The 25,659-nt window shown below is 72.3% G+C and overlaps 1 protein-coding gene across 1 annotated transcript in view; it reads right to left on the minus strand.

The window, feature by feature from the left end:
- The window catches only part of KMT2B (lysine methyltransferase 2B), a 59,974-nt gene that overhangs the window by 6,246 nt on the left and 28,069 nt on the right, over window positions 1-25,659 (minus strand). Inside the window, exons 18-33 of the mRNA XM_068929576.1 lie at window positions 25,336-25,425; window positions 24,637-24,716; window positions 24,317-24,426; window positions 22,763-22,872; window positions 21,378-21,515; window positions 20,083-20,241; window positions 18,162-18,282; window positions 16,350-16,428; window positions 15,419-15,573; window positions 7,944-11,625; window positions 7,722-7,814; window positions 6,804-6,892; window positions 4,641-4,775; window positions 4,366-4,440; window positions 2,012-2,189; window positions 623-730 (exon numbers count right to left, since the gene is read on the minus strand). Coding sequence (XP_068785677.1) covers window positions 623-730; window positions 2,012-2,189; window positions 4,366-4,440; window positions 4,641-4,775; window positions 6,804-6,892; window positions 7,722-7,814; window positions 7,944-11,625; window positions 15,419-15,573; window positions 16,350-16,428; window positions 18,162-18,282; window positions 20,083-20,241; window positions 21,378-21,515; window positions 22,763-22,872; window positions 24,317-24,426; window positions 24,637-24,716; window positions 25,336-25,425 — 5,402 coding nt within the window. The remainder of the gene's footprint in view (window positions 1-622; window positions 731-2,011; window positions 2,190-4,365; window positions 4,441-4,640; window positions 4,776-6,803; window positions 6,893-7,721; window positions 7,815-7,943; window positions 11,626-15,418; window positions 15,574-16,349; window positions 16,429-18,161; window positions 18,283-20,082; window positions 20,242-21,377; window positions 21,516-22,762; window positions 22,873-24,316; window positions 24,427-24,636; window positions 24,717-25,335; window positions 25,426-25,659) is intronic.

A 25,659-nucleotide genomic window follows, 5' to 3' on the forward strand; every position in this document is an offset into this window, starting at 1 on the left:
GGCGTCCGGGAGGGGCCTAGGTGTCTGGGGAGGGGCCCAGGCGTCCGGGGGGGGCCCAGGTGTCCGGGAAGGGGCCCGGGTGCCCGGTAGGGGCCCAGGCGTCCGGGAGGGGGCCCAGGTGTCCGGGAGGGGCCCAGGTGTCCGGGAGGGACCCAGGCGTCTGGGGGGGGCCCAGGTGTCCGGGGAGGGGCCCAGGCGTCCGGGAGGGGCCCAGGTGTCCGGGGAGGGGCCCAGGTGTCTGGGAGGGGCCCAGGCGTCTGGGGGGGGCCCAGGCGTCCGGGAGGGGCCCAGGCGTCCGGGAAGGGGCGCAGGTGTCTGGGGAGGGACCCAGGTGTCCGGGAAGGGGTCCAGGTGTCCGGGGAGGCCCAGGTGTCTGGAGAGGGACCCAGGTGTCCGGGAAAGACCCAGGTGTCCGGGGAGGGGCCCAGGTGTCCGGGGGGGGGGACCCAGGCATCCAGGAGGGGCCCAGGTGTCCGGGAGGGGCCCAGGCGTCCAGGAGGGGCCCAGGCGTCCGGGGGGGGGGCCCAGGTGTCCGGGAGGGGCCCAGGCGTCCAGGAGGGGCCCAGGCGTCCGGGGGGGGGGCCCAGGCGTCCGGGAGGGGCCCAGGCGTCCGGGGGCTCACCGGGGTCCCGTGACCTGGGCCTCGTCCTCCTCGCGGGGGGGCGCCCGCCCGGCCGGCAGCGTCCGGTGCTGCGACGCCAGGAAGCTGAACATGTCGAAGGTGCATTTCCTGCGCCCCCGGCGCGGGGGGGGGGGGGAGAGGCCGCCGTCAGCACCCCTGGGTGCTACGGGGTGTCGGGGGGGGGTCACGGGGGGACACCGGCACCTATGGGTGCTATAGGGGGCTACGAGCACCCTTTGAGTGCTATAGGGGGGCTGTGAGCACCTATGGGTGCTATTCGGGGATATGAGCAGCCAGGGGTGCTGGGGGAGGTTACAAGCACCCATGGGTGCTATAGGGGGCTGCAAACACCCATGGGTGCTACAGGGGGCTGTGAGCACCCATGGGTGCTATAGGGGTGCCAACAACTGTGGGTGGTGGGGGGGGCACGAGCACCCATGGGTGTTATGCGGGGGCTGCAAACACCCATGGGTGTTATGGGGGGATATGCATGCCCATACGTGCTATGGGGACATATGAGCACCTGTGGGTGCTATGGGGGGGCTGAAAACACCCATAGGTGCTATATAGGCCTGTGAGCGTCCATAGGTGCTCGGGGGGGGTGCAAACACCCATGGGTGCTACAGGGGGCTATGAGCACCCATGGGTGCTGTGGGAGTCTGCAAACACCTGTGGGTGCTACAGGGGACTAGGAACACACACGGGCGCTACAGGGGGCTACGAGCACCCATGGGTGCTATGGGGGCTACGAGCCCCTGTGAGTGCTACAGGGGGCTGCGAGCACCCATGAGTGCTATGGGAGTCTGCAAACACGCGTGGGCGCTACGGGGGGCTGTGAGCACCCGTGGGTGCTATGGGGAGATATGAGCCCCCGTGGGCGCTACGGGGGGCTGTGCGCACCTGTGGGCACTACAGGGGGCTGTGAGCACCCGTGGGTGCTATGGAGGGATATGAGCCCCCGTGGGCGCTACGGGGGGCTGTGAGCACCTGTGGGCACTACAGGGGGCTGCGAGCACCCGTGGGTGCTATGGGAGTCTGCAAACACCTGTGGGTGCTACAGGGGGCTGCAAGCACCCATGGGTGCTATGGGACTCTGCAAACACCTGTGGGTGCTACGGGGGGCTGCAAGCACCCATGGGTGCTATGGGACTCTGCAAACACCTGTGGGCACTACGGGGGGCTGCGAGCACCCGTGGGTGCTACGGGACTCTGCAAACACCCGTGGGCAATACGGGGGGCTGCGAGCACCCGTGGGCACTACGGGGGGGCTGTGAGCACCCATGGGTGCTATGGGGGGGATATGAGCACCCGTGGGCGCTACGAGGGGGGGCTGCGAGCACCCATGGGTGCTCGGGGGAGGGGAGGCAAGGGGGGGGGGGCGGCACCCACCGTGCGTAGAGCTCGGCGCGGGCGCAGCCGGAGGGGTTGCGGGGGGCCGGGCGCTGGGGCTCGCCCCGCGGGTGGTAGCGGAAGCGGTAGCGCCCGCAGGCGCCCGCCCCGGGCAGCTGCTCCACCAGGAAGACGACGGCGTCGTGGTGCATGCCCAGCAGCCGCAGCCCGCTCATGCCTGCACACGCCAGCACACGCCACCGCGCGCGACCCCACGCTAGCGCCCCGCCGCCCCCAGGGGCGCTCCGAGGCGCCCCGGGGGGGGCCCAGGCGTCCGGGCAGCCCCCGCCCGGGGTAACCGCGGCCCCATCGTGCTTGCACACGCGACCACACGCGACCGCACGCGACCACACGCTAGCGCACGCCGCCCTCTATAGGTCCCCGGGGGTGCTCGGAGATGCCCTGGGGGCCCAGGCGTCCGGGGAGCCCCCGCCCATGGTGACCGTGGCCTGTTCATGCTTGCACACGCGACCACACGCAACCACACGCAACCACACGCAACCACACGCTAGCGTGTGTCACCCCCCCCAGGGGCCCCCAAGGGTGCTCGGAGGTGCCCCAAGGGGCCCAGGCGTCCGGGGAGCCCCCACCCGGGGTAACCATGGCCCCATCATGCCTGCACACGTGACCACACGCGACCACACGCGACCACACGCGACTGCACGCCGCCCTCTATAGGTCCCCAGGGGTGCTCGGAGGTGCCCTGGGGGCCCAGGCGTCCGGGGAGCCCCCACCCGGGGTAACCGTGGCCTGTTCATGCTTGCACACGTGACCACACGCGACCACACACAACCACACGCAACCATACGCTAGCGTGTGTCACCCCCCCAGGGGCCCCCAAGGGTGCTCGGAGGTGCCCTGGGGGCCCAGGCGTCCGGGGAGCCCCCACCCATGGTGACCGTGGCCCCCTCATGCCCACACATGTGACCACACGTGACCACACGCAACCACACGCTAGCGTGTGTCACCCCCCCCAGGGGCCCCCAAGGGTGCTCGGAGGTGCCCTGGGGGCCCAGGCGTCCGGGGAGCCCCCACCCGGGGTAACCATGGCCCCATCGTGCCTGCACACGCGACCACACGCGACCACACGCGACCACACGCGACCACACGCTAGCGTGTGTCACCCCCCCAGGGGCCCCCAAGGGTGCTCAGAGGTGCCCCAAGGGGCCCAGGCGTCCGGGGAGCCCCCGCCCGGGGTAACCGCGGCCCCATCGTGCTTGCACACGCGACCACACGCGACCACACGCTAGCGCACGCCGCCCTCTATAGGTCCCCAGGGGTGCTCGGAGGTGCCCTGGGGGCCCAGGCGTCCGGGGAGCCCCCACCCGGGGTAACCGTGGCCCCCTCATGCTTGCACACGCGACCACACGCAACCACACACAACCACACGCTAGCGTGTGTCACCCCCCCAGGGGCCCCCAGGGGTGCTCGGAGGTGCCCCAAGGGGCCCAGGCGTCCGGGGAGCCCCCACCCGGGGTAACCATGGCCCCATCATGCCTGCACACGCGACCACACGCGACCACACGCGACCACACGCGACCACACACTAGCGTGTGTCACCCCCCCAGGGGCCCCCAAGGGTGCTCGGACGTGCCCCAAGGGGCCCAGGCGTCCGGGGAGCCCCCACCCATGGTGACCGTGGCCCCCTCATGCCTGCACACGCGACCACACGTGACCACACGCAACCACACGCTAGCGCACGCCGCCCTCTATAGGTCCCCGGGGGTGCTCGGAGGTGCCCTGGGGGCCCAGGTGTCCGGGGAGCCCCCACCCGGGGTAACCGTGGCCTGTTCATGCTTGCACACGCGACCACACGTGACCACACGCAACCACACGCAACCACACGCTAGCGTGTGTCACCCCCCCAGGGGTCCCCAGGGGTGCTCGGAGGTGCCCTGGGGGCCCAGGCGTCCGGGGAGCCCCCACCCATGGTGACCGTGGCCCCCTCATGCCCACACATGTGACCACACGTGACCACACGCAACCACACGCTAGCGTGTGTCACCCCCCCCAGGGGCCCCCAAGGGTGCTCGGAGGTGCCCTGGGGGCCCAGGCGTCCGGGGAGCCCCCACCCGGGGTAACCATGGCCCCATCGTGCCTGCACACGCGACCACACGCGACCACACGCGACCACACGCAACCACACGCTAGCGTGTGTCACCCCCCCCAGGGGCCCCCAAGGGTGCTCAGAGGTGCCCCAAGGGGCCCAGGCGTCCGGGGAGCCCCCACCCGGGGTAACCGTGGCCTGTTCATGCCTGCACACGTGACCACACGCAACCACACGCAACCACACGCAACCACCCGCCACCCCCCCCGAGCCGCCACCCGCCGAGGGCCCCGGCGTCCGGGCTCACCGGCGAAGGAGAGGTGTCGCAGCCGGGCGTTGGCTCGGGCCTCCTGCACCTTGTCCGCCACGGCGCGCCAGGCCCCTGGACACGCGTGTCGACACGCGTGTTCAGCCGGCGGCCGCCCGGCCGGGCGCGGGGGGGGGGGGGGACGGACGCGCCAACGTGTCCCACCGCCCGCGCTGGCCGGCGTCACGCGTGCGCGCGTCGTCCCCCCGCCGCCACCACCACCACCCCGGCTGGGCGTCACGCGTGTGCGCACGCGTGTCCCCCCCCCGGCTCACCGTCCAGCGTGTCGGCGCTCACGCTCAGCCCGTCCTCGCTGCTGATCTCGAAGCGCAGGTGGGGCCGGGCCCGGGCCGGCCGCCGGTTCTCCTTGTCCTCGGGGCGGGCGCCCCCCTCGTCCGCCGAGCACACGCCTGCGCACGCGATAACACGCGTCGACACGCCTCGCGGCCCTGCTCGGCTCGCTGAGCCCCCGCACACGCTTGCACATGTGATAACACGCGTCGACGCGCCTCGCGGCCCTGCTCGGCTCGCTGAGCCCCCGCACACGCTTGCACACGTGATAACACGTGTCGACGCGCCTCGCGGCCCTGCTCGGCTCCCTGAGCCCCCGCACACGCTTGCACATGTGATAACACGTGTCGACGCGCCTCGCGGCCCTGCTCGGCTCGCTGAGCCCCCGCACACGCTTGCACACGTGATAACACGTGTCGACGCGCCTCGCGGCCCTGCTCGGCTCGCTGAGCCCCCGCACACGCTTGCACACGTGATAACACGCGTCGACGCGCCTCGCGGCCCTGCTCGGCTCGCTGAGCTCCCGCACACGCTTGCACATGTGATAACACGCGTCGACGCGCCTCGCGGCCCTGCTCGGCTCGCTGAGCTCCCGCACACGCTTGCACATGTGATAACACGCGTCGACGCGCCTCGCGGCCCTGCTCGGCTCGCTGAGCCCCCGCACACGCTTGCACATGTGATAACACGTGTCGACGCGCCTCGCGGCCCTGCTCGGCTCGCTGAGCTCCCGCACACGCTTGCACATGTGATAACACGCGTCGACGCGCCTCGCGGCCCTGCTCGGCTCGCTGAGCTCCCGCACACGCTTGCACATGTGATAACACGCGTCGACGCGCCTCGCGGCCCTGCTCGGCTCGCTGAGCCCCCGCACACGCTTGCACATGTGATAACACGTGTCGACGCGCCTCGCGGCCCTGCTCGGCTCGCTGAGCCCCCGCACACGCTTGCACATGTGATAACACGAGTCGACGCGCCTCGCGGCCCTGCTCGGCTCGCTGAGCCCCCGCACACGCTTGCACATGTGATAACACGCGTCGACGCGCCTCGCGGCCCTGCTCGGCTCGCTGAGCCCCCGCACACGCTTGCACACGTGATAACACGCGTCGACGCGCCTCGCGGCCCTGCTCGGCTCGCTGAGCCCCCGCACACGCTTGCACACGTGATAACACGCGTCGACGCGCCTCGCGGCCCTGCTCAGCTCGCTGAGCTCCCGCACACGCTTGCACATGTGATAACACGCGTCGACGCGCCTCGCGGCCCTGCTCGGCTCGCTGAGCCCCCGCACACGCTTGCACATGTGATAACACGCGTCGACGCGCCTCGCGGCCCTGCTCGGCTCGCTGAGCCCCCGCACACGCTTGCACACGTGATAACACGTGTCGACGCGCCTCGCGGCCCTGCTCGGCTCGCTGAGCCCCCGCACACGCTTGCACACGTGATAACACGTGTCGACGCGCCTCGCGGCCCTGCTCGGCTCGCTGAGCCCCCGCACACGCTTGCACACGTGATAACACGTGTCGACGCGCCTCGCGGCCCTGCTCGGCTCGCTGAGCCCCCGCACACGCTTGCACATGTGATAACACGTGTCGACGCGCCTCGCGGCCCTGCTCGGCTCGCTGAGCCCCCGCACACGCTTGCACATGTGATAACACGTGTCGACGCGCCTCGCGGCCCTGCTCGGCTCGCTGAGCCCCCGCACACGCTTGCACATGTGATAACACGTGTCGACGCGCCTCGCGGCCCTGCTCGGCTCGCTGAGCCCCCGCACACGCTTGCACACGTGATAACACGTGTCGACGCGCCTCGCGGCCCTGCTCGGCTCGCTGAGCCCCCGCACACGCTTGCACACGTGATAACACGTGTCGACGCGCCTCGCGGCCCTGCTCGGCTCGCTGAGCTCCCGCACACGCTTGCACATGTGATAACACGTGTCGACGCGCCTCGCGGCCCTGCTCGGCTCCCTGAGCCCCCGCACACGCTTGCACACGTGATAACACGCGTCGACGCGCCTCGCGGCCCTGCTCGGCTCGCTGAGCCCCCGCACACGCTTGCACACGTGATAACACGTTTCGGCCCCACGTCGGTGGCACCCGCGGGTGCTGGGTGTCCCCCCCCCCGGCCGTGTCCGTGTCCCCGCGTCCTACCTGGGCTGTGGGGCCAGAGGGGCTCCGGGGGGCTGTCGGGGGAGCTGTCACCCTCGGGTGCTGGCCCCGGCGAGGGCACCCGGCCGGACCTGGGTGGGGACAGAGGGACCGAGGTTGGGGACGACGGCACTGGGGTGGGGGGACGGGTGCTGGGGGCCCATGGATGGGTGCTGGTGCCCATGGATGGGTGTTGGGGGTCCATGGGTGGGTGCTGGGGGCCCATGGGTGGGTGTAGGATGCTCATGGATGGGTGCTGGAGAGCATAGATGGGTGCTGGTACCCATGGATGGGTGCTGGGGGGGAAAGATGGGTGCTGGTGCCCATGGATGGGCGCTGGAGGTCCATGGATGGGTGCTGGGGGCCCATGGATGGGTGCTGGGGCCCATGGATGGGCGCTGGGGGTGCGCCATGTTGGGGTGCTGGTGGCCCAAGATGGGTGTTGAATGCCCACAGATGGGTGCTGGGAGACCACGGATAGGTGCTGATGCCCATGGATGGGTGCTGGGGGCCCATGGATGGGTGCTGATGCCCATGGATGGGTGCTGGGGGGCCATGGCTGGGTGCTAGGAGCCCATAGAGGGGTGCTGGTGCCCATAGAAGGGTGCTGGGGGTCCATAGATGGGTGTTGGATGCCCATAGAGGGGTGCTGGGAGACCACGGATGGGTGCTGGTGCCCATAGATGGGTGTTGGATGCCTATAGATGGGTGCTGGGGGCCCAAGATGGGTGCTGGTGCCCATACACAGGTGCTGGGGGCCCATGCATGGGTGCTGGGGGTCCATGGATGGGGGCTGGTGCCCATGGACGGGTGTTCCATGCCCATAAATGGGTGCTGGGTGCCCAAGGTTGGTGCTGGTGCCCATGGATGGGTGCTGGGGGCCCACGGATGGGTGCTGGGTCCACCAGGGCGGGTGCTCACCCGACGCTGTCGGTGTCGCTGAGCTCCTCCAGCTCCTCCTTGATGTCGAGGACGTCCCGGAGCGTCGGCGACGGCACCCGGAGGTGGCCCGGCCTGCGGGGACACCCCCGTCACCCACGAGCGCTCCCGGGGTGGGTGGGGACACCCATGGTCTCCCACGGACCCAACTCTCGAGCGCTGGCGAGCACCCTCGGGTGCACCCCGAGGGTGCTGGATCCTTACGTGACGCCCGGGGTCCCCTCGGTGCCGTCCTCGTCACCGGTGGTCACCTCCAGCCGGGTTCGCTTGGCTCCGGCACCCAGCGGCTCCCCGGGGCGCTTGGGTGCCAACCCCAAGGTGCTGGGACCCCCGGCCGGCACCTGCAGGGGCACCCAACCCGTCCTGGCCGCCCAGGGCGTCCCGTCAGCGACGCGGCCGCGGGTGGCATCTCCGTAGGTGGCATCTCCGGGGCTGGCGTCACCGTTGGTGGCATCTCCGGGGGCGTCACGGCCATCGACGGCGCGGGCACGGCTGCGGGTGCCGTCGCAGCAGGTGCCGCCACGGCTGGTGGCCCCGCAGGCGGGAGCGGCGTGGCGGGTGCCACCAAGGAAGGCGCCGTCACGGAGGGCGACGTCGTCGCGGTGGACGGCGTTGCGGTGGGCAGGGTGGCCGTGGGTGGCGTCTCCGGAGAGGACATCCGGGCGGGCGTCACCGTTGCGGGCGGCGTCTCCAGGGGCGACACGGCCCGTGCCGATACGGCCCCGGGTGGCATCTCCATAGGAGGCATCTCCGTGGGTGACGGGGTCGTGGGTGGCGTCCCCATGGGTGGCACCTCCACGGGTGACGTGGCCATCGATGATGTGGTCACGGGTGGCATCTCCATGGGGAACATCTCCGTGGCTGACGCGGCCATCGATGACACGACTACGGGTGGCATCTCCATAGGTGGCATCTCCACGGGCGACGAGGCCGTCGAGGACATCGTGAGCGGCATCTCCGCGGGTGGCATCTCCGTAGGCGGCATCTCCGCGGGTGACGCGGCCATCGATGACACGACTACGGGTGGCATCTCCATAGGTGGCATCTCCACGGGCGACGAGGCCGTCGAGGACATCGTGAGCGGCCTCTCCGCGGGTGGCATCTCCGTAGGTGGCATCTCCGCGGCTGACGCGGCCATCGATGACACGACTACGGGTGGCATCTCCATAGGTGGCATCTCCACGGGCGACGAGGCCGTCGAGGACATCGTGAGCGGCCTCTCCGCGGGTGGCATCTCCGTAGGCGGCATCTCCGCGGGTGACGCGGCCATCGATGACACGACTACGGGTGGCATCTCCATAGGTGGCATCTCCACGGGCGACGAGGCCGTCGAGGACATCGTGAGCGGCCTCTCCGCGGGTGGCATCTCCGTAGGTGGCATCTCCGCGGGTGACGCGGCCATCGATGACACGACTACGGGTGGCATCTCCATAGGCGGCATCTCCACGGGCGACGAGGCCGTCGAGGACATCGTGAGCGGCCTCTCCGCGGGTGGCATCTCCGTAGGTGGCATCTCCGCGGGTCACGCGGCCATCGATGACACGACTACGGGTGGCATCTCCATAGGCGGCATCTCCACGGGCGACGAGGCCGTCGAGGACATCGTGAGCGGCCTCTCCGCGGGTGGCATCTCCGTAGGCGGCATCTCCGCGGGTGACGCGGCCATCGATGACACGACTACGGGTGGCATCTCCATAGGTGGCATCTCCACGGGCGACGAGGCCGTCGAGGACATCGTGAGCGGCCTCTCCGCGGGTGGCATCTCCGTAGGTGGCATCTCCGCGGGTGACGCGGCCATCGATGACACGACTACGGGTGGCATCTCCATAGGTGGCATCTCCACGGGCGACGAGGCCGTCGAGGACATCGTGAGCGGCCTCTCCGCGGGTGGCATCTCCGTAGGCGGCATCTCCGCGGGTGACGGGGCCACCGACGACGTCGTAAGCGGCATCGTCGTGGGCGGCACCTCCGTAGGTGGCGTCTCCGCAAGGGACGTGGCCATCGATGACGTCAAAAGCGGCCTCTCCGCGGCTGGCGTCCCCGTAGGCGGCACCTCCACGGGCGACGTGGCCATCGAGGACGTGGCCACGGTGACCGTCCTGACCCCGCCGCGTCCCCGCGGGGCGGCGGGCGGGCGACTGGAGGTCCCACGGGGAGCCACCACCGGCGCCGTTGAGGCCGGGCCCGGACGCGTGGGTCGCGGGGCTCTTGACGCCGTCACCCATGCTCTTGAGCACAAAGTCCACGATGTCGGAGGGCAGGTCCTCGGCGCCGGGTGGCCCCGGCGGCGCCGGCCCCGGCGGCCCGTCCCGGTGGTCCCGCGTCCCCTTGTCCCCGCCGTCGTCCACCCCGTCCAGCTGGTCGATGTGGGGCAGGCGGAGGGCGCCCGGAGCGGGTGGTGGCTCCCGCGTCACCACGGTGCGGGCGAAACGGTAGTAGCGCCCGCGGGTGCCACCCCGCGTCCCTTCCTCCTCCTCGCTGCTGTCACCCGCCGGCCCCGGGGCGCCCAGCAAGCCGGCGGCCAGCGCCAGCTCGGTGACGTCCAGCTCGTCCAGCGTCAGCTCCGGGTCGCCCGGAGGGGACGGGGGCTCCGCGGGTGACAGCGGCTCCGCGGGCGACGGGGCGTCCCTCGGCGACGGCCGGCCCCGGGGTGAAGGTGGCCTCGTGGGCGGCGGTGGCTTCGTGGATGACCTGAGTCTCATGGGCGACGGGGGCTTCACGGGTGATGGTGGCCTCGCGGATGACCTGAGTCCCATGGGCGATGGTGGCCTCGCGGACGATGGTAGCCCCAGAGATGACCTGAGTCTCATGGGCGATGGTGGCCTCATGGGCGACGGTGGCTCCGCAGATGACCTGAGTCTCATGGGTGATGGTGGCCCTGCGGGCGATGGTGGCTCCACGGATGATCTCCGCCCCATGGGCGATGGTGGCCTCGCGGACGATGGTGGCTCCACGGATGATCTCCGCCCCATGGGTGATGGTGGCCTCGTGGATGATGGTGGCTCCACAGACGACCTGAGTCTCATGGGCGATGGTGGCCTCGCGGACGATGGTGGCTCCACGGATGATCTCCGCCCCATGGGTGATGGTGGCCTCGTGGATGACGGTGGCTCCACAGACGACCTGAGTCTCATGGGCGATGGTGGCCTCGCGGACGATGGTGGCTCCACGGATGATCTCCGCCCCATGGGTGATGGTGGCCTCGTGGATGATGGTGGCTCCACAGACGACCTGAGTCTCATGGGCGATGGTGGCCTCGCGGACGATGGTGGCTCCACGGATGATCTCCGCCCCATGGGTGATGGTGGCCTCGTGGATGATGGTGGCTCCACAGATGACCTGAGTCTCATGGGCGATGGTGGCCTTGCGGGCGATGGTGGCTCCACGGATGATCTCCGCCCCATGGGCGATGGTGGCCTCGTGGATGATGGTGGCTCCACGGATGACCTGAGTCTCATGGGCGATGGTGGCCTCGCGGACGATGGTGGCTCCACGGATGATCTCCGCCCCACGGGTGATGGTGGCCTCGCGGGCGATGGTGGCTCCGCAGATGGCCTCGGTCCCCCGGCGCACGGTGTCCCCACGGGTGACGGCGGCCCCGCAGGTGACAACGCTCCCCCAGGTGACGACGGCCCCAAGGGCGACGACGGTCCCACGGGCGATGGAGGCCCCCTGGGTGACGCCGGCTCCGAAGACGACCTCGATCCGCCTGGTGACGCCGGTGGCAGGGCGGGTGACGGCGGCCGGGGCGGTGGCCGGGTGCCCGGTGGCCGGTGGTGACCCCGGGGGCCACCCGCGGGTGACAGGGGCCGGCGGGCCCGCCGCAGCGGGGGGAACTCGGGGTCGCCCACCGTGACGATGTGGTGGGGCACCGGGGTGGCGCTGCCTGGGGGACGCGGGGGGACACGTGTCCCCGAGGGTCCCCTCGACGGGTCTCGTCCGTCCCCACGGGTCCCCCCACGTCCTCAAGGGTGCCCACAATGGGTCCCCCATGTCCCCCGTCCCCAAGGGGGCCCCCAGGAGGTCCCGTGTCCCCACGGGTCCCCTCCATGTCCTCAAGGGTGCCCACAATGGGTCCCCCATGTCCCCTGTTCCCAAGGGGGCCCCCAGGAGGTCCCGTGTCCCCACGGGTGCCCCCATGTCCTCAAGGGTGCCCACAATGGGTCCCCCATGTCTCCTGTCCCCAAGGGGGCCCCCAGGAGGTCCCGTGTCCCCACGGGTGCCCCCATGCCCTCAAGGGTGCCCACAATGGGTCCTCGGTCCCCAAAGGTCCCCCACGTCCCCAAGGGTCCCCCCGTGACCCCAATGGTCCCCGTGATGGCTCCCCAGTCCCCAAAAGTCCCCCATGTCCCCAGGGGTCCCCCCACGTCCCCACGGTCCCCAAGGGTCCTCCATGTCCCCAGGGGTCCCTGTGATGGGTCCCATATCCCCAGGGGTCCCCCCATGTCCCCAAGGATGCCCCCAAGGGGTCCCCCATGTCCCCTGTCCCCAAGGGGCCCCCAGGAGGTCCCGTGTCCCCAAGGGGCCCCCCCATGACCCCAATGGGCCCCGTGATGGGTCACCAGTCCCCAAAAGTCCCCCATGTCCCCAAGGGTCCCTGTGATGGGTCCCATATCCCCAAGGGTCCCCCCCATGTCCCCAAGGGCCCCCCCGTGTCCCCATGGTCCCCAAGGGTCCTCCACGTCCCCAAAGGTCCCCCCAACAGGTCCCCTGTCCCCAAGGGTCCCCCATGTCCCCAAAGGCCCCCCCAACAGGTCCCCCCTGTCCCCGAGGGTCCCCAGGGTCCCCTCGCCACGTCCTCCATCCCCGGGGTCCGCCATGTCCCCAAGGGTCCCCCACGTCCCCAAGGAGCCCCCCCACCCCTTGCTCCCGCGTCCCTGCTCCTGTGCCCCTCCTGTGTCCCCCCCGTGTCCCCACCACGTCCCGTGTCCCACGTCCCCACGTCCCCCCGCGTCCTGTGTCACCACGACCCCACGGCCCTCTGTCCCATGTCCCCCATCCCGTGTCACCGTGTCCCCTGTCCTCACGTCCTCCCGTGTCCCCCGTCCCCTCCGTATCCTGTGTCACTGTGTCCCGTGTCCCCATGTCCCCCCATATCCCAGGTCGCCACGTCCCGTGTCCCCCCACGTCCCCGTGTCCCACGTCCCCCCGTATCCCGTGTCACCGTGTCCCATGTCCTCATGTCCCGTCTCCCCCACATCCCGTGTCCCCATATGCCCCACGTCACCTTCTCCCAGGTCCCCCTATTCCCCCCTCCTGTCCCGTGTCCTATATCGTGTCCCCACGTCCCCCCTTGTCCCACGTCCATGTCCCGTGTCCCCATGTCCCACATCCCCCCACATGCTGTCACCCCTATATCCCATGTCCTCCTCCATGTCCCATGTCCCGTGTCACCATGTCCCATGTCCCATGTCCCCCCGTGCCCTATGTCCCGTGTCCCATGTCCCGTGTCACCACGTCCCATGTCCCATGTCCCCCCGTGTCCCACGTCCCGTGTCACCATGTCCCATGTCCCCACGTCCCATGTCCCCCCGTGTCCCATGTCCCATGTCCCGTGTCACCATGTCCCATGTCCCCCCGTGTCCCCCCATGTCCCATGTCCCTCCACATCCTGTGTCCGTGTCCCATGTCCCCGTCCCATGTCCCCCCACGTCCCGTGTCCCCATGTCCCATGTCCCTATGACCCCCCGTGTCCCATGTCCCCCCCTCTTGTGCCCCCATGCTGTGTCCCCCCACGTCCCATGTCCCCGTCCCATGTCCCCTGTGTCCCCCGTCCCCCGCCGCCCCCCCCCGCGCCGGGTGCTCACCGGGGGCGGGCAGGGGCCGGGAGGCGCCGCCGGGGGGGGGTCGCCGGGGGGGGGAGTAGCCGGAGCCGCGGGGGGCGGGCGGGCGCCGGGGGGGGGCCGCCGCCGCCTCGGGGGGCGCCGGGGGGGCGCCGGGGGGGGCGCCGGGGGCACCTGTGGGGGACAGCACCCGTGGCTCCGGCCGCCCCCCCATCCCACCGAGGGGCCCAGGCATCCGGGCGCCCCCACCCACAAGGGGCCCAGGCGTCTGGGTGCTTCCCACAAGGGGCCCAGGCGTCCGGGCGCCCCCCACCCAAAGGGACCCAGGTGCGCCCCCCACCCACAAGGGACCCAGCCGTCCGGGCACCCCCCACCCACAAGGGACCCAGGCATCCGGGTGCCCCCCACCCAAAGGGACCCAGGCGTCCGGGCGCTTCCCACAAGGGACCCAGGCGTCCGGGTGCCCCCCACCCAAAGGGACCCAGGCGTCCGGGCGCTTCCCACAAGGGACCCAGGCGTCCGGGTGCCCCCCACCCAAAGGGACCCAGGCGTCCGGGCGCCCCCACCCACAAGGGACCCAGGCGTCTGGGCGCCCCCCACCCAAAGGGACCCAGGCGCGCCCCCCACCCAAAGGGACCCAGGTGTCCAGGCGCCCCCACCCAAAGGGACCCAGGCGTCCGGGCACCCCCCACCCAAAGGGACCCAGGCACGCCCCCCACCCAAAGGGACCCAGGCGTCCAGGTGCCCCCACCCACAAGGGACCCAGGCGTCCGGGCGCCCCCCCACCCAAAGGGACCCAGGCGCGCCCCCCACCCAAAGGGACCCAGGTGTCCGGGCGCCCCCACCCACAAGGGGCCCAGGCGTCCGGGCGCCCCCCACCCACAAGGGGCTCAGCTGTCCGGGTGCTTCCCACAAGGGACCCAGGCGTCCGGGCGCTTCCCCCAAGGGGCCCAGGCGTCCGGGCGCCCCCCACCCACAAGGGGCTCAGCTGTCCGGGTGCTTCCCACAAGGGACCCAGGCGTCCGGGCGCTTCCCCCGAGGGACCCAGGCGTCCAGGTGCCCCCACCCATAAGGGACCCAGGCGTCCGGGCACTCCCCACCCAAAGGGACCCAGGTGTCCAGGCGCCCCCACCCAAAGGGACCCAGGCGTCCGGGCACCCCCCACCCAAAGGGACCCAGGCACGCCCCCCACCCAAAGGGACCCAGGCGTCCAGGTGCCCCCACCCACAAGGGACCCAGGCGTCCGGGCGCCCCCCCACCCAAAGGGACCCAGGCGCGCCCCCCACCCAAAGGGACCCAGGTGTCCGGGCGCCCCCACCCACAAGGGGCCCAGGCGTCCGGGCGCCCCCCACCCACAAGGGGCTCAGCTGTCCGGGTGCTTCCCACAAGGGACCCAGGCGTCCGGGCGCTTCCCCCAAGGGGCCCAGGCGTCCGGGCGCCCCCCACCCACAAGGGGCTCAGCTGTCCGGGTGCTTCCCACAAGGGACCCAGGCGTCCGGGCGCTTCCCCCGAGGGACCCAGGCGTCCAGGTGCCCCCACCCACAAGGGACCCAGGCGTCCGGGCACTCCCCACCCAAAGGGACCCAGGCACGCCCCCCACCCAAAGGGACCCAGGCGTCCAGGTGCCCCCACCCACAAGGGACCCAGGCGTCCGGGCGCCCCCACCCAAAGGGACCCGGGTGTCCGGGCGCCCCCCACCCACAAGGGACCCAGGCGTCCGGGCGCCCCCACCCAAAGGGACCCGGGTGTCCGGGCGCCCCCCACCCACAAGGGACCCAGGCGTCCGGGCACCCCCCACCCAAAGGGACCCAGGCGTCCGGGCACTTCCCCCGAGGGACCCAGGCGTCCGGGCGCCCCCCCCCGCCCCAGGGGGCCCCGGCGTCCGGGCGCCCCTACCGTCGAGGGGCCCGTGGGCGATGGTGCGGTTGTGCTCGCGGCCCCCCGGGCTGGGCGCCCCCTCGGCGCCGGGCCGCGGCCGGTGCTCCACCACGCGGCAGCGGTACCAGCAGCGCCGCCGGGCGTCCCGCGTGCTCCAGTAGAGGCGCCAGCACCTACGGGTGCCCCCGGCCCCCCCCTCGGCTCGCGCCCACTCCCTCCCAGCGCTCCCAGGCCTTCCCACTTCCCCTAGTGCCTCCCAGTCCCCCCAGTTCCCCTCCCGTGCTCTCACTCCCTCCCAGTCCCTCCCAGTCCCCTCCCAGTGCTCCCACTCCCCCCAGTTCCCCTCCCGTCCTCTCACTCCCTCCCAGTTCCCCCCAGTCCCCCCCCAGTGCTCCCAGTCCCTCCCAGGCCCCCCAGTTCCCCTCCCAGTGCCTCCCAGTCCCCCCAGTTCCCCTCCTGTCCTCTCACTCCCTCCCAGTCCCCTCCCAGTCCCCTCCCAGTGCTCCCAGTCCCCCCAGTTCCCCTCCTGTCCTCTCACTCCCTCCCAGTCCCCTCCCAGTGCTCCCACTCCTTCCCTGTCCCTCCCAGTCCCCCCAATGCCTCCCAGTCCCCCCCAGTTCCCTCTCAGTACTCCCAGTCCCTCCCAGTACTCCCACTCCTCTCCCAGTGCTCCCACTCCCCCCCAGTCCCCCCCAGTGCCCCCCAGTGCTCCCAGTCCCCCCCAGTCCCCTCCCAGTGCTCCCAGTCCCTCCCAGTCCCCCCAGTTCCCCTCCACTGTTCCCAGTCCCCCAGTCCCTCCCAGTGCCCCCCAGTGCCCCCAGTTCCCCCCCAGTGCTCCCCAGTGCTCCCAGTGCCCCCCAGTGCTCCCAGTCCCCCCCCAGTCCCCCCAGTGCCCCCCCAGTCCCCCCCAGTGCCCCTCCCAGTGCCCCCCAGTGCCCCCAGTGCTCACTGGTAGCCGACGGGGAAGAGGCGCCCGTCGCAGGCCGACAGCTCCGTCAGGGCTCCCAGGCTGTCGATGCGGGTCGAGCCTGCGGCCCCGGCACCCATGGGACCCTCCAGGACCCCGCGGCACCCATGGCACCCCCCCGGCACCCATGGGACCCTCCAGGACCCTGCGGCACCCATGGCACCCCCCCGGCACCCATGGGACCCCCCAGAACCCCGCGGCACCCATGGCACCCCCCCGGCACCCATGGGACCCCCCAGAACCCTGCGGCACCCATGGCACCCCCCCGGCACCCATGGGACCCCCCAGGACCCCGCGGCACCCATGGCACCCCCCCGGCACCCATGGGACCCCCCAGGACCCCGCGGCACCCATGGCACCCCCCCGGCACCCATGGGACCCTCCAGGACCCCGCGGCACCCATGGCACCCCCCCGGCACCCATGGGACCCCCCAGAACCCTGCGGCACCCATGGCACCCCCCCGGCACGCCATGGGACCCTCCAGGACCCCGCGGCACCCATGGCACCCCCCCGGCACCTATGGGACTCTCCAGGACCCCGCGGCACCCATGGCACCCCCCCGGCACCCATGGGACCCTCCAGGACCCTGCGGCACCCATGGCACCCCCCCGGCACCCATGGGACCCCCCAGGACCCCGCGGCACCCATGGCACCCCCCCGGCACCCATGGGACCCCCCAGGACCCCGCGGCACCCCCGGCACCCCCCCGGCACCCATGGGACCCTCCAGGACCCTGTGGCACCCACGGCACCCCCCCGGCACCCATGGGACCCTCCAGGGCCCTGTGGCACCCACGGCACCCCCCCGGCACCCATGGGACCCTCCAGGACCCTGTGGCACCCACAGCACCCCCCCGGCACCCATGGGACCCTCCAGGACCCCGCGGCACCCATGGGACCCCCCCCGGCACCCATGGGACCCTCCAGGACCCTGTGGCACCCATGGCACCCCCCAGCACCCCTGGGATCCCCCAGCACCCATGGGACCCTCCAGGACCCCACGGCACCCATGGGACCCCCCCAGCACCCATGGGACCCTCCCAGCACCCATGGGACCCCCCAAAACCCTGGGGACCCCCCCAGCACCCATGGGACCCTCCAGGACCCCCCCGGCACCCCGGGGCCCCCCCCGGCACCCATGGGACCCCCTTAGGACCCCCAGGATCTCCCCAGCACCCATGGGACTCCCTGAGACCCCCCCACCAGCACCCCTGAGACCTCCCAGCACCCTTGAGATCCCCAGGCACCCATGGGACCCTCTCAGCACCCAAGGGATCCCCCAGGATCCTCCAGCACCCATGAGGCCACCCCCAGCATCCCCAGGACCCCACTAAGGCCCCACCACCACCCATAGGACCCCGAGACTCCCCCCAGCACCCATGAGACCCCCCACCACCCATGGGACCTCCCAGACCCCATAGGACCTCCTGGATCCCCTCCACCACCCAAGGGTGCTGCTCAGCGATGACCATGTATATGGGCACCGGGCTCCAGCCCCACCAGCACCCACGGGTACCCTGATCCCTAAGACCCCCCCCAGCACCCATGAGACCCCACCACCACCCATAGGACCTCCTAGCACCCATAGGACCTCCCAAACTCCCCCCAGCACCCACGGGTGCCACTCACCGACAACCATGTGTATGGCACTGTACTCCAGCCCCACCAGCACCCACAGGGACCCCAACCCCTAGGACCTCCCCCAACACCCATAGGACCCCCCAGCACCCATAGGACCTCCCAGACCCCATAGGACCTCCCAGACTGGCCCCAGCACCCGCGGGTGCCGCTCACCGATGACCATGTGCACGGCGCCGGGCTCCAGCCCCACCAGGAACTTGCGCTTGAAGCTGATGCCCTCAAAGTCCACGTAGACCCGGCGCAGCACGGCGAAGCCGTCCTCGGGCACCAGCCCCTGCGCCCGGCACCCATGGGTGCTGCCGCCGCCGCCGGAGAGGGGCGGGGGGCGCCCCCCGGCCTCCAGCAGCCCACTCGGGACCCCAAAACCCCCCGTTCGCACCCCAGCATCTCCCCACCTCCCTCCACCACCATCTCCATGCACCCCGTGATGCCACCACCCAACACCCATAGGTGCTGCACCCATGGGTGCCCACCACGGCGTCCCATCACCTGTTCGGGACCCCCAAAACCCCCCATTTCCACCCCAGCATCTCCCCACCTCCCTCCACCACCCCATCTCCATCTACCCCATGATGCCACCACCCAACACCCATGGCTGCTGCACCCATGGGTGTCCTCCATGGTGTCCCACCACCCATCCGGGACCCCCAAACCCCCTGTTCCCACCCCAGCATCTCCCCACCTCCCTCCACCACCATCTCCATGCACCCCCCTGATGCCACCACCCAACACCCATGGCTGCTGCACCCATGGGTGCCCACCACGGTGTCCAATGACCCGTTCGGAACCCCAAACCCCCCGTTCCCACCCCAGCATCTCCCCACCTCCCTCCACCACCATCTCCATGCACCCCATGATGCCACCACCCAACACCCATGGGTGCTGCACCCATGGGTGTCCTCCATGGTGTCCCACCACCCGTCTGGGACCCCCAAAACCCCCCGTTCCCACCCCAGCATCTCCCCACCTCCCTCCACCACCCCTATCTCCATCTACCCCATGATGCCACCACCCAACACCCATGGCTGCTGCACCCATGGGTGTCCTCCACGGTGTCCAACGACCTCTTTGGACCCCAAACCCCCTCGTTCCCACCCCAGCATCTCCCCACCTCCCTCCACCACCCCTATCTCCATCTACCCCATGATGCCACCACCCAACACCCATGGCTGCTGCACCCATGGGTGCCCACCACGGTGTCCCATCACCCGTCCGGGACCCCCAAAACCCCCCGTTCCCACCCCAGCATCTCCCCACCTCCCTCCACCACCCCTATCTCCATCTACCCCATGATGCCACCACCCAACACCCATAGGTGCTGCACCCATGGGTGCCCACCACGGCGTCCCATCACCTGTTTGGGACCCCAAAACCCCCCGTTCCCACCCCAGCATCTCCCCACCTCCCTCCACCACCCCTATCTCCATCTACCCCATGATGCCACCACCCAACACCCATGGCTGCTGCACCCATGGGTGTCCTCCATGGTGTCCCACCACCCGCCCGGGACCCCCAAAACCCCCCGTTCCCACCCCAGCATCTCCCCACCTCCCTCCACCACCATCTCCATGCACCCCCCTGATGCCACCACCCAACACCCATGGCTGCTGCACCCATGGGTGTCCTCCACGGTGTCCAACGACCTCTTCGGGACCCCCAAACCCCCTCGTTCCCACCCCAGCATCTCCCCACCTCCCTCCACCACCATCTCCATGCACCCCCCTGATGCCACCACCCAACACCCATGGCTGCTGCACCCATGGGTGCCCACCACGGTGCCCAATGAGCCGTTTGAAACCCCAAACCCCCTGTTCCCACCCCAGCATCTCCCCACCTCCCTCCACCACCCCTATCTCCATCTACCCCATGATGCCACCACCCAACACCCATAGGTGCTGCACCCATGGGTGTCCTCCATGGTGTCCCACCACCCGCCCGGGACCCCCAAAACCCCCCGTTCCCACCCCAGCGTCTCCCCACCTCCCTCCACCACCCCTATCTCCGTGCCCCCCACGCCGCCCCCCCCCCCCAGCACCCATGGGTGCCCCCCCCCCCCCCCCCGCCGGCGCCCTACCGTGCCGTCCAGCAGAGCCGTGTGCTTCTGGCAGAAGACCTTCTTGTCGCGCTGGAAGGCGGCGCGCCGGCGCCGGGCGCACATGAAGTGGAAGTTGCTGAGACACGCCGCCAGGCAGCAGCCCACCGTGGCGCCGGGCCGGCGGCAGAGCTCGCAGCGCTGCGGGGGGCCGGCGCACACGCTAAGCACACGCGTGTGCGTCACGCCGCGGCGCCCCCCTAGCGCCCGCCCGGCACCCCGGCGCCCACTCGCGCCCCGCCATCTGCGCCCCCGCGTGCACCCGCACCCGCAGAGCGGCGCACACGCTAAGCACACGCGTGTGCGTCACGCCGCGGCGCCCCCCCGGCGCCCACTTGCGCCCCCTATCTGCGCCCCCGCGTGCACCCGCACCCGCAGAGCGGCGCACACGCTAAGCACACGCGTGTGCGTCACGCCGCGGCGCCCCCCCGGCGCCCACTCGCGCCCCGCCATCTGCGCCCCCGCGTGCACCCGCACCCGCAGAGCGGCGCACACGCTAAGCACACGCGTGTGCGTCACGCCGCGGCGCCCCCCCGGCGCCCACTTGCGCCCCCTATCTGCGCCCCCGCGTGCACCCGCACCCGCAGAGCGGCGCACACGCTAAGCACACGCGTGTGCGTCACGCCGCGGCGCCCCCCCGGCGCCCACTTGCGCCCCCTATCTGCGCCCCCGCGTGCACCCGCACCCGCAGAGCGGCGCACACGCTAAGCACACGCGTGTGCGTCACGCCGCGGCGCCCCCCCGGCGCCCACTTGCGCCCCGCCATCTGCGCCCCCGCGTGCACTCGCCCCCGCAGAGCGGCGCACACGCTAAGCACACGCGTGTGCGTCACGCCGCGGCGCCCCCCCGGCGCCCACTTGCGCCCCCTATCTGCGCCCCCGCGTGCACCTGCACCCGCAGAGCGGCGCACACGCTAAGCACACGCGTGTGCGTCACGCCGCGGCGCCCCCCCCGGCGCCCACTTGCGCCCCCTATCTGCGCCCCCGCGTGCACCCGCACCCGCAGAGCGGCGCACACGCTAAGCACACGCGTGTGCGTCACGCCGCGGCGCCCCCCCGGCGCCCACTTGCGCCCCCTATCTGCGCCCCCGCGTGCACCCGCACCCGCAGAGCGGCGCACACGCTAAGCACACGCGTGTGCGTCACGCCGCGGCGCCCCCCCGGCGCCCCGGCGCCCGCTTGCGCCCCCGACCATGCACCCCTATGCGCGCCCGGGCGGGCGGCCGCCCGCGCCGGGGCCACGCGCCGAGGACACGCGCCAAGGACACGCGTGCTGACCATCTGGCGCCCGCGGGCCACGGCGGCGTGCACGTTCTTGAGGGAGCCGTCGGCCTCCTCGAACACCTCGGCCGACCACAGGGCGCAGTTCACGTGCGTCCACTCGTTCTGCCCGATGTACAGCAGCCGGCCCGCCTCCTGCGCCGCCGCGAGGGGCCCAGGCGTCCGGGGCGGGGCCCAGGCGTCCGGGCCAAGGGCGGGGGGGGAACCCGGGCGTCCGGGCACCCACCCGTCACACCCCACCGCCCCGCTTCCCACCCCGGGAGGGAGCCAGGCGTCCGGGGAAGGGGGCCCAGGCGTTCCGGGAGGGGCCCAGGTGTCCGGGGAGGGACCCAGGTGTCCGGGAGGGACCCAGGCGTCCAGGCACCCACCCATCACCCCCCCCCCCGCCATTCCCACTCCAGGAGGGGCCCAGGCGTCCGGGGAGGGGCCCAGGTGTCCGGGGAGGGGCCCAGGCGTCCAGGAAAGAACCCAGGTATTTGGGGGACCCAGGTGTCCGGGGGGGCCCCAGGTGTCTGGAAGGGGCCCAGGTGTCCGGGGAGGGACCCAGGTGTCCGGGAGGGGCCCAGGTCTTCAGGGAGGGGCCCAGGTCTTCAGGGAGGGACCCAGGTGTCCGGGGGGGGGGGCCCAGGCGTCCGGGAGGGACCCAGGTGTCCAGTGGAGCCCAGGTGTCCGGGGAGGGACCCAGGTGTCCGGGGAGGGGCCCAGGCGTCCGGAGGGACCCAGGTGTCCAGGGAGGGACCCAGGTGTCCAGGAGGGACCCAGGCGTCCGGGAGGGGCCCAGGTGTCTGGGAGGGGCCCAGGCATCCGGGGAGGGGCCCAGGCGTCCGGGGAGGACCCAGGTGTCCGGGGGGACCCAGGTGTCCGGGGAGGGGCCCAGGCGTCCAGGAAGGGACCCAGGTGTCCGGGAGGGGCCCAGGTGTCCGGGAGGGGCCCAGGTGTCCGGGGAGGGGCCCAGGCGTCCGGGGAGGACCCAGGTGTCCAGTAAAGAACCCAGGTATTTGGGGGGCCCAGGTGTCCTGGAGGGGCCCAGGCGTCTGGGAGGGGCCCAGGCGTCCGGGGAGGGACCCAGGTGGCGTCCGGGGAGGGACCCAGGTGTCCGGGGAAGGGACCCAGGTGTCCGGGGAGGAGCCCAGGTGTCCGGGGAGGGACCCAGGTGTCCGGGAGGGGCCCAGGCATCCGGGAGGGGCCCAGGCGTCCGGGCACCCACCCGTCACCCCCCCCCATTCCCACTCCAGGAGGGGCCCAGGTGTCCGGGAGGGGCCCAGGCGTCCGGGGAGGGGCCCAGGCATCCGGGAAGGAACCCCCGTGTTTGAAGAGGGACCCAGGCCGCCACCCCCCTCCCCGCCCCCCCCGCCCGGCGGGGCCCAGGCGTCCGGGCGCACCTCGGCGGGGGCGTCGCCGCGCTGCAGGCACAGGGCGCACTGGCGCGTGTCCTCGCCGCCGGCCTCGGCCCCCCGGGGCAGCGCCGCCTCCGCCCCCGGCCCCGGCTCGCCTGCGCGGGGGGGGCAGCTGCCGCCAAGGGGCCCAGGCGTCCGGCAGGGACCCAGGCGGCCCGGGGCCACCCGCGCCCACGGCCAACCCAGGACATCCCCCCTCCTCCACCCCTAATGAGGGGCCCAGGCGTCCGGGCGCTTCCCACAAGGGGCCCAGGCGTCCGGGTGCTTCCCACAAGGGGCCCAGGCGTCCGGGCGCTTCCCAGATGGGACCCAGGCGTCCGGGTGCTTCCCCCAAGGGGCCCAGGTGTCCGGGTTCCCCCCACAAGGGGCCCAGGGGTCCGGGTGCTTCCCACAAGGGGCCCAGGTGTCCGGGCGCTCCCACCCACAAGGGGCCCAGGCGTCCGGATGCCCCAAGGGACCCAGGGGTCCGGGTGCTTCCCACAAGGGGCCCAGGCGTCCGGGCGCTCCCACCCACAAGGGACCCAGGCGTCCGGGCGCCCCCACCCACAAAGGGCCCAGGCGTCCGGGCGCCCCCACCCACAAAGGGCCCAGGTGTCCGGATGCCCCCACAAGGGGCCCAGGCATCCGGGCGCTTCCCCCAAGGGGCCCAGGCGTCCGGGCACCCCCACCCACAAGGGGCCCAGGCGTCCGGATACCCCAAGGGACCCAGGCGTCCGGGTGCTTCCCCCAAGGGGCCCAGGCGTCCGGGCGCTCCCACCCACAAGGGGCCCAGGCGTCCGGATGCCCCAAGGGACCCAGGCGTCCGGGTGCTTCCCCCAAGGGGCCCAGGCGTCCGGGCGCTCCCACCCACAAGGGACCCAGGCGTCCGGGCGCCCCCACCCACAAAGGGCCCAGGCGTCCGGGCGCCCCCACCCACAAAGGGCCCAGGTGTCCGGATGCCCCCACAAGGGGCCCAGGCATCCGGGCGCTTCCCCCAAGGGGCCCAGGCGTCCGGGCACCCCCACCCACAAGGGGCCCAGGCGTCCGGATACCCCAAGGGACCCAGGCGTCCGGGTGCTTCCCCCAAGGGGCCCAGGCGTCCGGGCGCTCCCACCCACAAGGGGCCCAGGCGTCCGGATGCCCCAAGGGACCCAGGCGTCCGGGTGCTTCCCCCAAGGGGCCCAGGCGTCCGGGCGCTCCCACCCACAAGGGACCCAGGCGTCCGGGCGCCCCCACCCACAAAGGGCCCAGGCGTCCGGGCGCCCCCACCCACAAAGGGCCCAGGTGTCCGGATGCCCCCACAAGGGGCCCAGGCATCCGGGCGCTTCCCCCAAGGGGCCCAGGCGTCCGGGCACCCCCACCCACAAGGGGCCCAGGCGTCCGGGCGCCCCCCACCCACAAGGGACCCAGGCGTCCGGGCACCCCCACCCACAAGGGACCCAGGCGTCCGGGCGCCCCCACCCACAAGGGGCCCAGGCGTCCGGGCACCCCCACCCACAAGGGACCCAGGCGTCCGGGCGCCCCCACCCACAAGGGGCCCAGGCGTCCGGGGCGGCTCACCGGGGGGGTCGGCGCGGGGGCGCCACTGGGCGTACGTGTGGTCGGCCGAGGGCGGCAGCACCGCGTGGGGCAGCACCGGGGGGGGCAGATCCGGGGGGGGCAGCGCCCCGCTGTGCCCCCCCACCACCACCGTTAGCACCCAAGGGTGCGAGGTGGGGCAGGGGGAGCGGGGGAAGGAGGATAAATACCCACTTTGCGGGTAAATATCCCCCCCCGCCCCCCCCCCAGCTCCCGAGAGCCCAAACGCCCCTCGGGGACCCAGGCGTCCGGGGGGCAAATCCCCCCCCCACCCCGCTGCCACCCTCTCCCGTGTCACTCACTTGGGGGGCGCCGGGGGGCCGGGGGGCCGCCACCGGTTGGGGTCGCCGGCGTCGAACCACGAGAAGGCGCCGACCATCAGCTGCGGGGGGCGGGGGGGATGATGAAGGGCACCCATGGGTGCTGGTCAACCCCCCCCTCTCCTCACCTATGGGTGCCCCCACCTATCCCCACCCCCAGCACGCATGGGACCCCCCTCCCAGCACCCCAGGGACCCCCTGAGCATCCAGAGCGCCCCCCCAGCACCCGTGGAGTCCCCCCCAGCACCCATGGGACCCCCTGAGCACCCACAGGCCCCTCAGCACCCATGGGACCCCCCCAGCACCCTAGGGACGCCCCTAGACCCATAGCCCCCCCAACACCTATGTGACCCCCCCAGACCCATAGCTGCTCCCCCCCAGCACCCACTGAGCCCCCCCAGCACCCATAGTTCCCCCCACCACCCATGGGACCCCCAAAGCACCTGTAGACCCCCCCAGCACCCACGGGATCCCCTAGACCCACGGGAACCCCCCAGCACCCATAGACCCCCCAGCACCCATGGCACCCCCCAGCACCCACAGCCCCCCACAACACCCATGGGACCCGCCCAGCACCCATGTAACCCCCCCAGCACCTATAGCTTCCCCCAAAGCACCCACAGCCCCCCCCAGCACCCACAGCCCCCCCCAGCACCCATGGGACCCCCCCCCAGCACCCACCACGGAGCCGCAGGGCTCCTGCTCCAGCAGGGTCCCGACGGCGCCCAGTTCGCAGGGACCTGGGTGCTGCTTCGCCCCCCCGGGGCCGCACTGCGGGGGGGGAGTGGGTGCCCGGACGCCTGGGCCCCTCCCCAGACACCTGGGCCCCTCCCCAGACACCTGGGCCCCCCCGGACACCTGGGCCCCTCCCGGACACCTGGGCCCCCCCGGACACCTGGGTTCCCCCCGGACGCCTGGGCCCCTCCCGGACACCTGGGCCCCCCCGGACACCTGGGTTCCCCCCGGACACCTGGGCCCCTTCCCGGACACCTGGGCCCTCCCGGA

This window comes from Struthio camelus, unplaced genomic scaffold (genome assembly GCF_040807025.1).
Source record: "Struthio camelus isolate bStrCam1 unplaced genomic scaffold, bStrCam1.hap1 HAP1_SCAFFOLD_137, whole genome shotgun sequence".
NCBI classification, from domain to species: Eukaryota; Metazoa; Chordata; class Aves; order Struthioniformes; family Struthionidae; genus Struthio; species Struthio camelus.